The sequence below is a fragment of the Harpia harpyja genome, chromosome 2, assembly GCF_026419915.1.
Source record: "Harpia harpyja isolate bHarHar1 chromosome 2, bHarHar1 primary haplotype, whole genome shotgun sequence".
Classification (NCBI taxonomy): Eukaryota; Metazoa; Chordata; class Aves; order Accipitriformes; family Accipitridae; genus Harpia; species Harpia harpyja.
In genome coordinates, this window is record NC_068941.1 from 64,366,048 (window position 1) to 64,380,665 (window position 14,618).

At 37.8% G+C, this 14,618-nt stretch overlaps 1 protein-coding gene across 4 annotated transcripts in view; it reads left to right on the forward strand.

Annotated features, from left to right (window-relative positions):
- The window catches only part of RFC1 (replication factor C subunit 1), a 42,070-nt gene continuing 27,452 nt past the window's right edge, over positions 1-14,618 (forward strand). For 2 of the 4 annotated variants that reach the window (XM_052780221.1, XM_052780222.1), the window contains exons 1-4: positions 1-133; positions 6,090-6,218; positions 7,983-8,058; positions 10,160-10,279. In XM_052780221.1, coding sequence (XP_052636181.1) covers positions 131-133; positions 6,090-6,218; positions 7,983-8,058; positions 10,160-10,279 — 328 coding nt within the window. In that variant the 5' untranslated portion in view covers positions 1-130. The remainder of the gene's footprint in view (positions 134-6,089; positions 6,219-7,982; positions 8,059-10,159; positions 10,280-14,618) is intronic. The other 2 variants (XM_052780223.1, XM_052780224.1) reach the window with 2 other exon arrangements.

The following is a 14,618-nucleotide window of genomic DNA, read 5'->3' on the forward strand; positions in this document are numbered from 1 at the left end:
AGCGCCGCGCGCCGGGCTGCGGGAGTTGGCGCGAAGGCGGGGGTGGGGGGGAGGAGGAGGAGGAGGAGGGGGGGGAGGGAGGCATGGAGCCGGAGGCGTCCCGCTAGCGAGATAAGCCGCCGCTGGCAGCATGGTGAGCACGGCGCACCGGGGGGCCGCGGGTCTCCCCCGGCGGGTGGAGGGAAGGGAAGGGAGCGCAGCGCAGCGTCCCGCCGGCGGCGGGGCCGGGGCCGGGGCCGGGTGGGCGTCTTCCCCGCGTGTGACTGCAGCCCCGCGGCCGTTGGGGCCGTTGAAGAAGCCCGGCGCGGGCTCAGCCGAGCCGAGCCGGCGTCCTCTCCCCTGAGGGCGGCCCCGGGTGCGGAGGTCCCGCGCTGTGGCGGAACGACGGAGACCTGCCCGGGCGGGAGCGGTTGCGAGGCTGCGGAGGAGAGGCCGCCCGCCCGCCCCGCCGCGCCTCCGGCAGGGCTCGCGCGCTTCCCGCCGCTCCCGCCCTGAGGGGCCGGGGCCGGGGCCCGGGCCGGGCTTCCCACGCGTGCCGGGAAGATAAACCCCTGGCCGAGGGAATGCCCGCGATTGTGCCCTTGCCTCGAGGGAGAAGCCTCTGAGCCTCTCCGGCTTCCCCCCCCCCCCCCCCCTCTTGAAACTGGGTGGTGAATTAGGCGCGCGGGCGAGCTAACCCCTCTCTCCAAACGCAGTCTGCCTGCCGAAGTTTTACCTCTTCCTTTAATTTCAGTAAGAGCATACACGAGGGCGTTTCAGCTGCCGAATTGGACGGTGTGCAATGTTTGCAGAAAACCAGTTCAAGTGGGGAAAAAAGAACTTTAAAAAGTCTAGAAGTAGACATTTGTTCATAAATAATGAAGGATGCAATCCTCGGTAGGAGGTGAAGAGTCTGTAAATATAAATGTATAGGTGTTTGTTTGTGTGTGTGCTTTTCAAAGTGCTGCTCAGTTATGCGGCCATCGTAAGATGGTATCCCCTCTTCGTCTCTGGCTGAGATAAATTTGCTTCTACTCAGATGGAACCTCTGTGCGGATGTTTTACTGGCTTAACTGCAAATGCTGTTCAAAGCCAGTTAGGTTCAACTTTGGTTTTGGACTCTCCATAGAGTTTAACCTTCTTTATATTTTACACCTGGTGCTCAGCAACGATGGGTGATACAACCTGAGTCTTTCACAGTACTGACAGAGGTTTGCCAGCACTAAGAATCCTGAAACTATTAAACTGTGATATTCCCATAGTTTGTTAGGGGTGGCTGATGACTTTAAATTTATGTACGAGGACAAGTCTGCCTCTCCTGTTCCCCTGCCATCACCTCTTTAGAAAACTGATCTTACTGGAAGACTTCCTCCTTTCCCACCTTCCTGGGACAAAGGCTTTCTCCCCCTATGCAGTCTTCTGAATGTCACAGATCTTACAATGTCTGGCACTTTGCTAGATGGGAGGAAGACAACCATCATTTTGAGGAGAGTGTGAGTTGCCTCAGCCCATTCCCTTTTCAGTGCTGAAGAGAAGAGGCTGTACAACCATCACGGCTGCAGCTGCAGAGATAGAGGCAAAAATATAGTGATGTTAGTAACCACGTAGCCTGTTCTGTGTGTGCAGTGACAGCACAAGCATATTGGAATTTAATATCATACCCTTGCAAACAGAGTTTTTTTCATGTAGCACCAAACGTAAGTAGCTGCCATTGGGTTGGTTCTGCAGCATCTTCTCAGCTGTGCTGAACTGATGTATGTAGAGTTACCCAGTCAACTGATTTGTCTTAGAAGGGATTTATTCTTTTACCCAGATTAGTGGCCTGACCCAGTTCCCAAGCAGAGAGCTCTACTGGTACAACTGAGGGAATAAATGACTGGGAGTAGGGGCTGCTTGAATTGCCTCTAGCTGAGAGACACTCATGGCTGGAGCTGTAGCATCAGCTGGTGTGTACTTAGAACTGTGATGCTGCTCGAAAAATACTGTATAGTACCTGTGCAATTTTTCTGGACACACCAGATGTCAAGCTGATGTTTGCACAAAACTTGCACTGAAATAGGCAGACTGTAAATAAATATGATTCTTTTGATGCAAGGCCCTCATGGACATGCTTCAGAATACCTGAAATAAGGTGCATTACTTTATTGAAGTCATTGAGCTAGGTTGGTGAAATTCAGTTTTCTATCTTGTATTTTGAGGTGCAAACTGAATTATATGATGTTATTTTGGAAAATATTCTGCCCTACTGGACACTAGTCTTCTAAAAACACTGCCTATTATGGTTAGGTTGAGATGGTTCTTTCATCAAAGTGTTGGAGTAGTTGATCTTTGGTTTGGGATGCTTTTGAAATGCAGGAAGAAAACCCAGTATGGAGTGTTTATGACTTTTATAACTGACTTCTTTGAGCTGGGCATTTACTAAAGTCTTAAAAGTCACCCTGACAAACTCTGTGAATAACCAGTCTTTGTACTACCTAACAAATAGGTTTCGGTTTCTATTCATGTTATTCTCCTCAGTAAAACAGACACATATAAATCATTCAAGAGAAAACTTGCAACCTGACATGATTAATTGCTATGGTCTTTTATTATTGCATAAGATGGAGGACTTGAAGCAGTAGTCAAAACTGGCAAGAACTGGACAGCACAGCCATTACCAAGATGATACTACTAAGATGGCTCAGCACGAACCAGTGCACCTGAACACAGCTTTTGATGTTATGCATCGATTACCCCCCTAATTTACCGAGAGTGATAAGAAATTCTTACTTAGTTCCACGTCTTACTTAAGTGGAACTGCTCGAAGTTACATGTCTTGTTGCCGCTGCTGAAGTACCAGTGGGGAGCCACATTAATACAGCCTCGCCTCTTTTAATTTTAGCCTTCTGGGCAAGGGGACCACCTGGGACAGCCATGCTGGTGAGTGTGTCTCCAGCATATACAAGGCTGATGAATCCTGTGTTTTTTTGGAGAATGTCCTGGAAGTAAACTTGCTGCGTACATTGGTACACACCTTTCCTCATTTGAATGAGCACGGATAAAACCTAAACATACACAATTTTTCCACCTGGTGAACTCATATATATGTGTGGCATTATATACCAATAAGATGGTCAATCAGAGTATGTTAAATAGATAAACCCAGAGTGGAGGCGAGTGATCCTGTCTGGGATCTAAGCTTATATAATACTTCATAAATAGTCTTCAGACTTCTCGGATGGGAATCAGTCCGATAGATACTTGTATTGCTTCATTTCTGCAGTTAGTTGTGCGACAAATTAAGGATTTATCTGGCATCTCGTAATAAATGGCATGAAAAATCTGTTTCTTATGATTCTTGGATAAAAGCTTTGCTGAAAGATGACTTTATCGTTGCACTGTAGCATACTTTTCTTCCAAGCAATTCTGAATTCACCATCTTTTATAGCCCAGCAGTGGCTAACAAGGTTACCTTTTCTTCTGAAAAGCAGGATGGCTGAAGAAGATTGGAGGATTTATAACTCTGAAGATTGAAGAAGATTGTACATAAATGTCAATTTTCCTTTGTAGCTTAGAGCTGTGTAGTTTAGTCACTCAAAAGTAGTTGGTCACTATGGGAAATGAAAATTTCATACCCTAATACAAACTTTTATTCAGAAATCTCTAGGCGGCTTGTGTGCTTTAATATTCACAGTATTTTCTGAAAAACTTAACACAAGCATGTAACAATAAAAGAAAAGGAAAAAGCTGCTGTTTCTTGAGTGCTGAAGTGCAGTTTCCGTCAAGAGAATGTAATGAGTTGTGTTAACATAGGGAGGCAATTTTGGAATATGTAGCTGCTGTATCATCCCAGTATTTTCAAAGAAAAACCAGTATTGGTATGGATGGTGCTTTCTTAGTAAATGGGTAGAAGATTCTGCTTTGAATAAAAACCAAAAAAAATTGTTTATCCTCATTTGACCTGTTAATCTAATGAAATACTACCTGTATTATGAAAGATAATAGCAGTTGACTGTCACCCATTTATTTTAGGTGTTTATAAAGTGATTTTGGGGAAAATAGCTTGTAAAGTTGGCCCTGATTAGATACTATTTTTTAAAAGTTTGAAGTGGCAGTTTAGGTCCTCTTTATAGCATGTTAAATGTAGAGGGCTTATAGCTATGGCATTCATTTTGTGAATTAAAGATATTTATGAAGAGCTAACTTGATATCTCATGAGAACTGATGAGGCAGAAAATAATTTACATGTTACAATTTAGGCCTTAGCAGTTCAGGAACTCTGATATTAAAATAGTGGAAGAAGCTGGGGCAGACAGGTCAATTTCATATATTTTCTTTGTTAAGTCTGCATTTCATAAACCAGGATATGATGGTATTTCCTTGTATAAGTCTATAAAATAAATTCTAATATTATTGTATATGGTGTTTGCAGAACAGCTCACTTATTAGTTAACATTTTAGTTAAAATACTAGAATTAAGTGTTACTATTGATCTAAAACTAATTATTCTCCAAATATTTTAAGCCTAAAAGTAACAACTATAAACAATGAAAACAAAACTTTAACATCACTTTATTTTGCAGTGTTGTAGTAAGTATTTAAATTATTTTACTACATAAAAATTCTAATGAGACTAGTAATCAGTATTTCTGTTGCCTATGTTACCTTAAGCCTAAAAAGAAGTCAGTAATGATTGAGTGATTGAGTCCACAAATCTGCTTTGAGACTTTTTAGATAGATGCTTTCTTCAAACCTGTTACCTATAGGTATCGGCAGTCAAAATTTCAGAGCTTATATAGTACTGCATTTATATTGTAGGAGTACATGTAAAATAGCAGTGTTGAAAATTTATGCCCCAAGGCTTAAATTCCATAGGTGGAAATGTGTGAAGTCTCATTGAGAAACAATGCTTCCCAGTCTATTACTGTCTGTTTGCTGAATCCATATTATTATATGCAGGTAAAACATAAAGAGTCTAAATTTTTACAAGAAACAACATTTCTGATGCTGGATACATGTTCCGTATTTCGTGTATGCTTTCAAATCGCACATTCCATTGATTTTAAGCCCTATAGGCTCTGATAGTCCAAATCCAAACTCACAGGGAACTGACTGTTAAGAGAAAAGGAGCCTGAAACACCACTTCTTGTCAATCAGAGTTTTAGGGAAATTTTTTAATAATTTACTACTTGTAGTTCCCTATAATAATCAAGAACTACCCAGATGAACTCTATGATGGGGAATAGCTATCAGCTGGGTTACATGTAGTCCTGAGCCACACCCTTTACCTGCTATATATTTAGGCCATGTGAGGTACTTTCTGTCTCTAAAATGGCTGCTACCCCTGAAGGTGGTGATACCAACCAGGTACATGTTTTTTTAATAAAACAGAAATGCTAGTTTTTTTAACAGAAGTCAGATTTGGTTTTGTGTGTACAGTAGTGCTTTTTAAAAATTGAAGCTTCAGCTGCTGATCTTACATATTTAGAAAGCTTTGTATGGTTGTACTGTGGTCAGACAATAAAATAAGGTTACAAAATAGACTTTTTGGAGCTTTTTGTATTAGGTTCTTTCTCTTTGTTTAAATTTTAATCTGTTTCTTGCTGGCTAATTTTTTTAGTGAGATGAGAACTACTGTCCTAAATTTATAAGAAGGTGGAGGATGCAGTACGTCGCACTACTTGACTGTTTCTAGCTCTTGGTGCTCTCCTGTCTTTCTACATTGGACACTACTTCCTAGCTGAGTTGATAATTTTTAACTATAGAAATACTTTGGGCTAGGTTTGTGATGATTGGGGAAAAAAAAGGAATTCTAATTATACATCTGTCTTAAGTCACTATTTCATTGCTAGTGGAAGTTTGTTTTTAAGTGTGTGTTGGTGAGGATGTCAAACTAAGGGAGAATTAAACTTTTTTTATGATTCAAAGACAAAGGTGGTGCGGTGTCTGAGCAGGTATGTTTAACTTTAGCTGGGCTTTGTTTTCTTAATTGTAAACAAAATTTCAAGATCAACAAATATTATAATGGAGCTGTTGAGAAAGTAACTTAAGTGCATTGCTGTTTTGTAGTGTGCAACTTGTAAGAGCTATCTGTATTTAAAAAATTATAAATCTGTTTTCCCTTTAACTAGGATATCCGGAAATTCTTTGGTGTTGTACCTCCTGGAAAGCGACAAGCATGTGACACTGTGAAAAAGAGTGAAAAAATTAAAAATGGTGAAGGATCCTCAAGTGGGAAGAAAAGGGAAAAGGAGACTAAGGTTAGTTTTGCTTTTCTTATTTGTGAAGTGCTTGGTTTCTCTGATACAGGATTGTTTGTGTATCTAGCATTTTTTCAAGTCATTGTTCTTCTCATATACTCAAAACCCAGACTATATGTCAGTTGTTTTCATAGGCATGGGAGGAAACTACCACTTAATATTAACTTTTAGCAGCAAAACATTGTACATGGTGAAAAAAATTGCTAAGATAAAAAATATTTGGGTTGTAGGGCAAAGGAGAGGTAGGCAGAAGTTGTTATGGTTAGGTGCTAATGTAGGAGCAATCTGTTATATTTGAAGTTATTTTAGCTGTAGCCCACAGTTCCCAAAGTAGCTCTGCCTATTTGTTTTTTAATTTAATTAAGATTGAGGCTTGTGCACAGTAGATGTAGGCATATCAGAAAGATGTCATGCTTTCAAGTAAGGTAGAAGTCTGTAGTGTAGGTGCCCTCTGACCAGATTTTTAACCAGGTGTTTCAACATCTGTGGAGGAAACATTAATACTGCCTTTCTTGGATGGGATCACTTGTGTAAACCTGTTGTAACGACCAAATTCTTTAAAATGACAGGTTAAAATTAGATTGGGTTCTAGTCTCAGAGTACTTTACATATTAATCATCTGAACTGTATAAAAAAGAGGAGTGGCTGAAGATGGCTTTAAAATCACTTGGAGAATGGAAGGATTTCTAATAGGATGGAATGTTTAATGTGAAGCATCACAATCAAGAAGTAAGATGTTACTTAAAAAAAATATTTTGGCTGTATAATTTCATTGTTTCAATGTGAAAATAAAGGACCATTCAATGGAACTGAAAGACATGGCAATTATCTTCTGTGATCTGTTATTTCTACTTTGCAATTCTCCAATTATATCAAGGATTTGATGGGTTTCAGATTAGAATTGAATGTAGGTTATAAAACATGTAGTTATGTTTATCTAGAGCTATGTTTTTAGCAGCATTTACAGCTGTGCACGACTACAAAACATGCATAGTTGGTAGTTTGGTAGGCCCAGGAAACTTTCTACCTGTGCAGGTTGTGATTTTTCTAAATATCTAAAACTTGTCAATGCTTTAAAAAAAAAAAAAAAATAAAAAAAAAATTCCTTGAGATAGTTCGATACTAGCTGCTGCTAGACAAAATACGTTTGTCAACTATGACCAGTGGTGCAATCTCTTATGGTAGTTGCACTGCTTAACAGGTGAAAAGAGAAGCTGCAAGCAACCAGGATGCTGAACAGGAAATCGGTCTAGCTTTAACTGTTGTGTATGCTTTTTTTCCTTTTTCAACTGGCTGTATTATACTCTGAAGTTGTGTCAAATTCTGGTGGTTACAGCAAAGTCATATTCAGAATGGAACCAAAAGTGAAAGCTGAATTCCATGCAAGTAACTTATTGGCCTGTATGACCTCTATTTCTGGTGGGACCATGCAATTTCTTTTTTGGATTAAAACTTGGAAGGGCTTGAAAATCTGTTTGATTTACTTTAATTGACATTAAACTTGAATATTTATTCTCAACATAGTCATCTGTGGTTTGCTTGGAGCATGTTTAGCTTTACTGCTGCAGTTTCTTCCTTATTTCCTCTACCCTGCACCTTTCCCCCTCCCACCCATGAGTTAGCGCAAGACTGTTGGTAAATGCAATATTGGGAAATAAATAATTTCTATTAGAATTTGTTTGAAACTTATAAATTTGAATGTGTAACTGAGTAAAAGCTGGAAGGATCTGTTTACTGGTTGAACTAATGGACTGTTACTTGTAGGTGAATAATTCACCCAGTGAAGATGATTCCAAACAAAAGCGGACAAACAAGAAAAAAAGAATAATCTACGATTCAGGTAGTGTTCACAGTTGTTTCTGAATGCTCCTTTGTATCTTTTGCATAAGCATTCACGGTCCATTGTGTAAATGGTATATCTGTAATAAAGCTCTGGTTGGTTTGTATTTTTAGTAAATGCAATTAAAAACATTTTTGACAGTAACTATTGCTGGATAGCTAAATATATTTGATAATAATAAGAGTGCAGTGTGTACCGTGCATGTAATGTACAGTGCAAAGTAACTTTTAACAAAACATCTGTCAAAAAACCCAAACCAAAGAACACCCCCACCCCCCTGAAAAAGAAGTTCAGATAGTATATTCTATCAAAACTCCAGAATTTTTTTTTTTGTGATGAAAACTCCCCACAATTTATGTACATTTTATGTTTCCTGTTCTGCTAGGGGTAAATAACATCCTACGCTGGGTACAGGAGGCTGATCATATACTATAATTTCACACTTCTGTGCATTGTGTGAACATGTTATAGGAGATTGTTTTAAAAGGCAAACTTGTGTTTCCATATGTGTCTTTCTCTATTAAAAAGTCTAGTAAATGTTCATCCTATAGTTTTAAATTTACAGTATGGAACACAGAATATAATTCAAAGCACTGCTATCACATTCTAAAAATATTCTTGGGATATCATAATAAGGGAAATGCCTTTTATAGCAGTTATATCTTAAAAAAAACAAAACACCCCAAACAAAAAAAAAAGTACCCCTCTACTCCCAAACAAAAATACCCCCAAACCCTTGCCTGTCAAGTTAGTTTAATTTAAAAGCTTGAAATTTCTAGTTTAATCTTTCTGAGCTGTTATGTCATTTAAACCCTCTTTGATTGGATTCTGAATCTTGAATAGTTGTGAAACTGTAGAAAAGATTGCAGGAGTTTCTACGATTTTTGACTCCTACTGAAGACTTCAGCTTGAATTTTTAGAAGCAGTCTCCTTAACAATAGAAGATTGCTTCTCTTGTAGAAGAAAAATGATCATACAAACATCTGTCAGAATAAAGCTATTGTATATAGAAAAAGGTGTTCAAATCTTCTGATAAGCTGTTGTATAAACAGTTCCTGTTTAGCAGTGAGGAATAGCAGTAGAAATATTTCTTCATTAAAAGTTGGAGTACAAAAGTGATATATAACTCAACTGCTACTTTTAAAGTGCTGATACCGTCTGAAGATTTTGCAAATTCTAGCCCATTAGTGGTAGGAGAGGAAAAGAGCAATAGTGCTCTAAGTTCTTGAAGATGGAAAAGTGTGTGTGTGTTTTCTTTTTTTTTCTTTTTTTTTTTTTTTTGGGGGGGGGGGTGGTGGTGGGGAAGGTCAGGACTCAAGTCAATTGACCATAGCTGCTCTTTTTTCTTTTAATATATAATTACAATGTATATTGGTGTTTATCATGGAAAAAAGTAGGCTCTGAAGGTTAGTCCTCTCTTATACTTGTTAGTTGTCTTGGCTTCTTCAGTTTGTCCTGCTTACTCATTTGGATGTTGGGATACGTAATCCACAGTGGTGTAAGGTTGTCATCTTGACAACTTTTGGGATATGGAGAATGTTTGGTGAGGTGACTGGCAGTCTACCAGTGTTCTGAAAAAATCAGAGTACAACCTCAGTGTTCTGTTTTAACCTGTTGTTAGCTTTTGGAGTAGGTATTGTGGAATATACCAGCATAATATAATACCATATAAATTTAATCAAGCTAATGAATCTATGTTAAAAGTTTGTTGTGGTGTTTTGGGGGGGGGTTGTTTGTTTGTTTTTAAGTAATCTGCTGTGGTACTCTGACAGTTGCATTCCTTTTTGGAAAGGTTTTTGTACAGGCATAGCAGTTCTTGGAATAAGTAACAAAATATTTCTTGTTATGTAAACAAAAACCACTGTCTAGACTGAGTTCTGACTAAATTTTCATTTAGTCATTTATATGCTGGAATAAATGATGGCTAGGCTATTAGCTGATGGAGAAAAATGAAGCTGTGCTCTGACCTTCCATGTGATGATATCTTTTTTCTCACTCAGTTGAATATATGTGAACACGTTAACTGATGTTATGTCATCTATTACTTAAAGCCTGTATGTATGTGGAGGAAATATATATTTATGTTGTGGTCAAAATACAGATTCAGAAGAGGAGGTGCAGTCAGTGAAAAAATCCAAGAAGCCATCTGAGAAAAAAGCAGCTACTTCAAAACTTGGTAAAGTTCTAAAGCAGCATCCTGTTGTTTATATTTCAGAGACAGGTAATGGAAGAAATATGTCATTTTATGTTCTCAGCTATAGTGGGGTGGATTATGTTACAAATGGGATGGATTGTTTGACTGATACACTCTTAAATATGACCATAAAACCTAATATTGAGAAAGACAAATTATGTTCTCCTTAAACAAGCTAACCAAAAGCACTTCAGAAGTTTAGCCTCAAGTATTGTAAAGTCAGGAGAAGGGTAAAACTGAGGTGATGTTGGGTAGTGGCTTAGGTTGATTTAAATAGGCATATAATTTCATGAGCTAACGCTTCCCTGCTTAAGAGTATTCCATAGATTTAGGGGAAAGAGTTAAGTAGAGGAACTATTTTTAATATAGTTAAACTGCACACTAGCACACATTGAAGTGACTGTTGGTTACCATAAATAGGTTTGAAAACCTGGATTTTTATTTTACTTCCTATATGACTTTCCATGTCTTTAATCTCTGCCTAATATGTTGGTGACTGCAAAAGTTCTTGAGTTTTGTGTTTTACTTCCTTATCAACATATTTTTTTTGAAAAAACATTATTTGTCTATTAGACTTTTAGGAAGAACTGGAATTGGAAGAAACCAATGGTAATAAAAACTTGCATTATACCTTGTATATACCGTACTTCTCAGTCTTGGATTTCAGCTTTCTAAATTCTGGAGCTATTTTTGTTCTTGGGGGAAGGAGTGAGTGGAATTAACTATTGTTCATTGTTTTCAGGTCTCCTGTAGCCTTCTGAAAAAATTGTGACAGTGATAAATTCTGCTGAGAGCTTACCAGTTATGTTTAGATTTAGTCTCTTCTTTAGAAGCTGTGTAGTTAAATTAGAAACACAATCTTAACTCAAACCATAAGTATCATTCAGCTGAACAGATAAGGCCAAATTCTATCAGTTTGATTGAAGAGTCTTATGTGTTCATTTGTTTTCATTGTCTGTTTGTGTGGTGGTTGTTCCTTAGTACTGCTTTCAGTGTTGCTTTTTGTGTGATTCTTGACCTTGGTGCTCCCAAGAGGAGTTTGACTGTAAATTTACAGGGGATATGTTCATCTGCTGTTCTCAAAGTTTCATCCTGCAGAATGCTCATTAAACATGTTTCCTTCACAGCTCCAAAACAAAAAACCTGATAGTGATTTTTCTGCTGCCTCCCTGTGTTCTTAATTCTATCATGAAGCAGTTTTGTTTCCAATTACTTCATATTGTGCATTTTCCTCTACGTTAGGGAAAAGTTTCAGTGGCATTAGCTACTGCTGTTTGATAGGCGAACATCACTTTATGTAGACTCAGTCTTATTTATGAATCAAGCATCTTTAAAGGTATGCCACCAGCATAGGGGAAAATAATCAGGTTTTGTGAATTCTGTAAAAATGCATCTGTGGAAGAAAATTAACAGAGCTTCTAGTATTTAGCTTAATATTTCAGTACTTCTTGAAGATGGACTTTGACACTTCTTTTTTGGCACCTGAGAACGGTTGGCTGAATGTGTATGCATGTGCATTTTTTGTTATGTAGAGCTGTGTAGGTTTTTTTTTTTAAATACATTTAAAATGCATGTGAGTGCTTACAACTTCGGGGTTGCTTTTGCTGCTGGTTGTTCTATTATTCCATCTTAACTAAGAGATCTGTTAGTGGCACTTGAGCAAAGATTAAGACTATATGTGAGCTGCAAGAAATACACTTATTAAGATTCTGAGGATAGGATGAATTTGATTCTTGTCTTACTGAATGGCATAGATTGGAAGCATCTTAAATTTGACTCAGTTAATTTGATAAATTAGAAGCTTTTTGAATGGTGTACTGTTAGGAGCTGACAGCTTCCCAGCTTAAATCTCTTGTCATGTTAGGTTCATTCTTTTCTGATTTGCTTTTAACACATAAAGGTCTCTTTCTGCACTGGTTCTATTGTAACTTCATGTTGATTTGTTACAATGCAGATAAACGTAGGTATTTTGATATTGGATACCCGTTACCATAATCTGATCACCTGTGCAACACACACGTTTTGGTCACAAAGGTATTTCTTCTAGTTTGTGATGCATCTCTCTCTGCTTACTAAGGCTTGAAGTGAGAAAGACTAATGCTTTTTGTCACTTGCTGCTGTGGTTAGACGTACTTACTACATCCAGTCTGAGTTCAGCTGAGGCTGTAAATACCAGGTCTTCTGTATTTGTCTCCTAGAGTAGAGTTCTTTACTAGCCATAGGACTTCCCCTGTATGGATTCTTAGAAACTGTGATAAAATTAGCAGACTTGAATTCAAATCTGTTTTGATAAAACATGTTTTTTTAAGTGTTAGAATTTCAGGAGGAGTTCTGTGATCCCTCTTAGAGTTTTAGGATACATATTTGGAAAAGTGGACACAGTCCCTGGGTATAGTGGTTTGTTTTTTTTTTTTGGTAAGATCATTGCTGAACATAAACACTGCCTCCCTATAATCATACCATGTATTTTTAAAACAAAGGATTATTTGCTGCAGTATCCCATTAGAAGTGTGGCTCAGCTGACTTTTTTTCTATACCTTCTTCCTCCTCAGGCTCTTTTCAGAATTGCTGTTTCTAAGATGGACTGTGCTTATCTTACTTGTCCCAGATATTTGACCTGGCATTTAGCTGTATATCATGTATTCAAATAAGCTCAATTTTCCAAAGTATCCTGAACGCTTCATCTGTCTTGTTTGTCTTTTTACTCACAACTTTGTTTCCTTTGATGGTTTTGCCAACAATTTTTTCCAAATTAAAAAGGATCTTTAATGGCATTGGTCCCAGAGTAGATAAATGTTCAGATTCCTGGGGAATAAACTGTACATATTTAGGCTTATTATGCAATTCAAGGTGGTGTGATCAGGTTTTTCTGCATAGGGATACCACAGGTACACAGGTCAAGGTTATTAGTGAAAACCCTGAAAACAACAGCTCAAGGTTACTCTTATCTGTAGAGTCTTAAGTACACACAAGGTTGACTTAATAGTCTATGACTAAAACAATGCTTTTATAACCTTGAGACTTAATGCTTGAATTTTGTTTCTATTTAATCTGTACAAATTGTTTCTTCAGCTTAATGGGGCTGTCAAGCTGAGTGTGTCTTAATGGTATTGATACAGTTATTGGCTTGAGATAAACATGTTTTACAAGAACAGGAATATAGAACCAGTAGATAGAAAAGATCCTAATGAAATTTGTAGGCATTTGTCCTTTTCTTGTTTTTAGTGTTACACAGCTGAAAACTTAAATCAAGAATACGCTTGTTGGACTTGCTCAAAAGTCAGTCCCATTCTTAAGGGCTCTGCCTGTGGCAATGTGTTGGAAAGAGTGTTTTGGCATCGAGTAGTCAGTAGAAGCTTGGCAGTTAATTGCCTTAACCTATTTTTCAGTTTCATTTCAACTTTTCTTCCTGTTGTTTCTCGAATTTCTTTTCAGCTCTTTTATATAACTATGTGGGATACAGCTTTCTTGAAAACTGTTGGGAGAACTTTGGTTTGTATAAGCGTGGATTGATGAGATTATAGCATTGCTTTGTTTCTTATTAGCTTGTGAAGTTGCCTTTTTTTTTTAAAAGGCAAAAAAATAAAGCAAGAATATTTGCTCTTTGTAATTTTACAAGAAATACTTTTTTGTTATTGAAACAAATTTAATTTAAATAAATATTTACTTTACTGATGGCCAAAGATAAAGTGAGGTTATTCTAGCAGGTAACAGGGGGGAAAAAGAGCCTTTTTTTGTTGATAGAACAGTCTTAGTGGATTGGGAAAAAATCCAAATGTTTGTTGTACTTGTTAAAATAACGCTTTGTTTGACTGTTTAATGAAGTATGGAACCTTGAGCTTTGTTTGTAGAAGATGACATGTTATTATGATGTGTGGAACCTCATCTGGTTTCATCACAGGTGGTTATTTGGCAGGAATTGTGACTTCACTTTTAGTAAATATTTAATCTTTCATATACATCATGTAGAGGTAATTATGCATATGTAGCAATCACCTTGATCACTTGAATATTGCAAAATAATAACTTTTTTTTAAAAAAAAAAAGCTTGTTCTGGTGGTAGGCTGAATTATTTATAAAGCTAGAAAAGCCAAAGTGGTAGAAACTGAGTAGGACTGCAGGTTACTGGAAAACTGTTCCTTGAGAGCTTAGAAGATGGGACAAGAAGAGAATAGCTTGTGAATGTGCTTGCTGAATATAGACTCTTAATATAGAGAATATTGGGGGTTGGGGAAACAAGCAAAAAACCCACAGGAAAAAGAATCAGTGAAGTGCTAGTACTGGTGGCCAAAAAAAAGTCCCCACATCCAAACACTGGTTCAAATGAGCAGCAGATTGTCAGTGAATAAGCATGTCTTGTAATGAA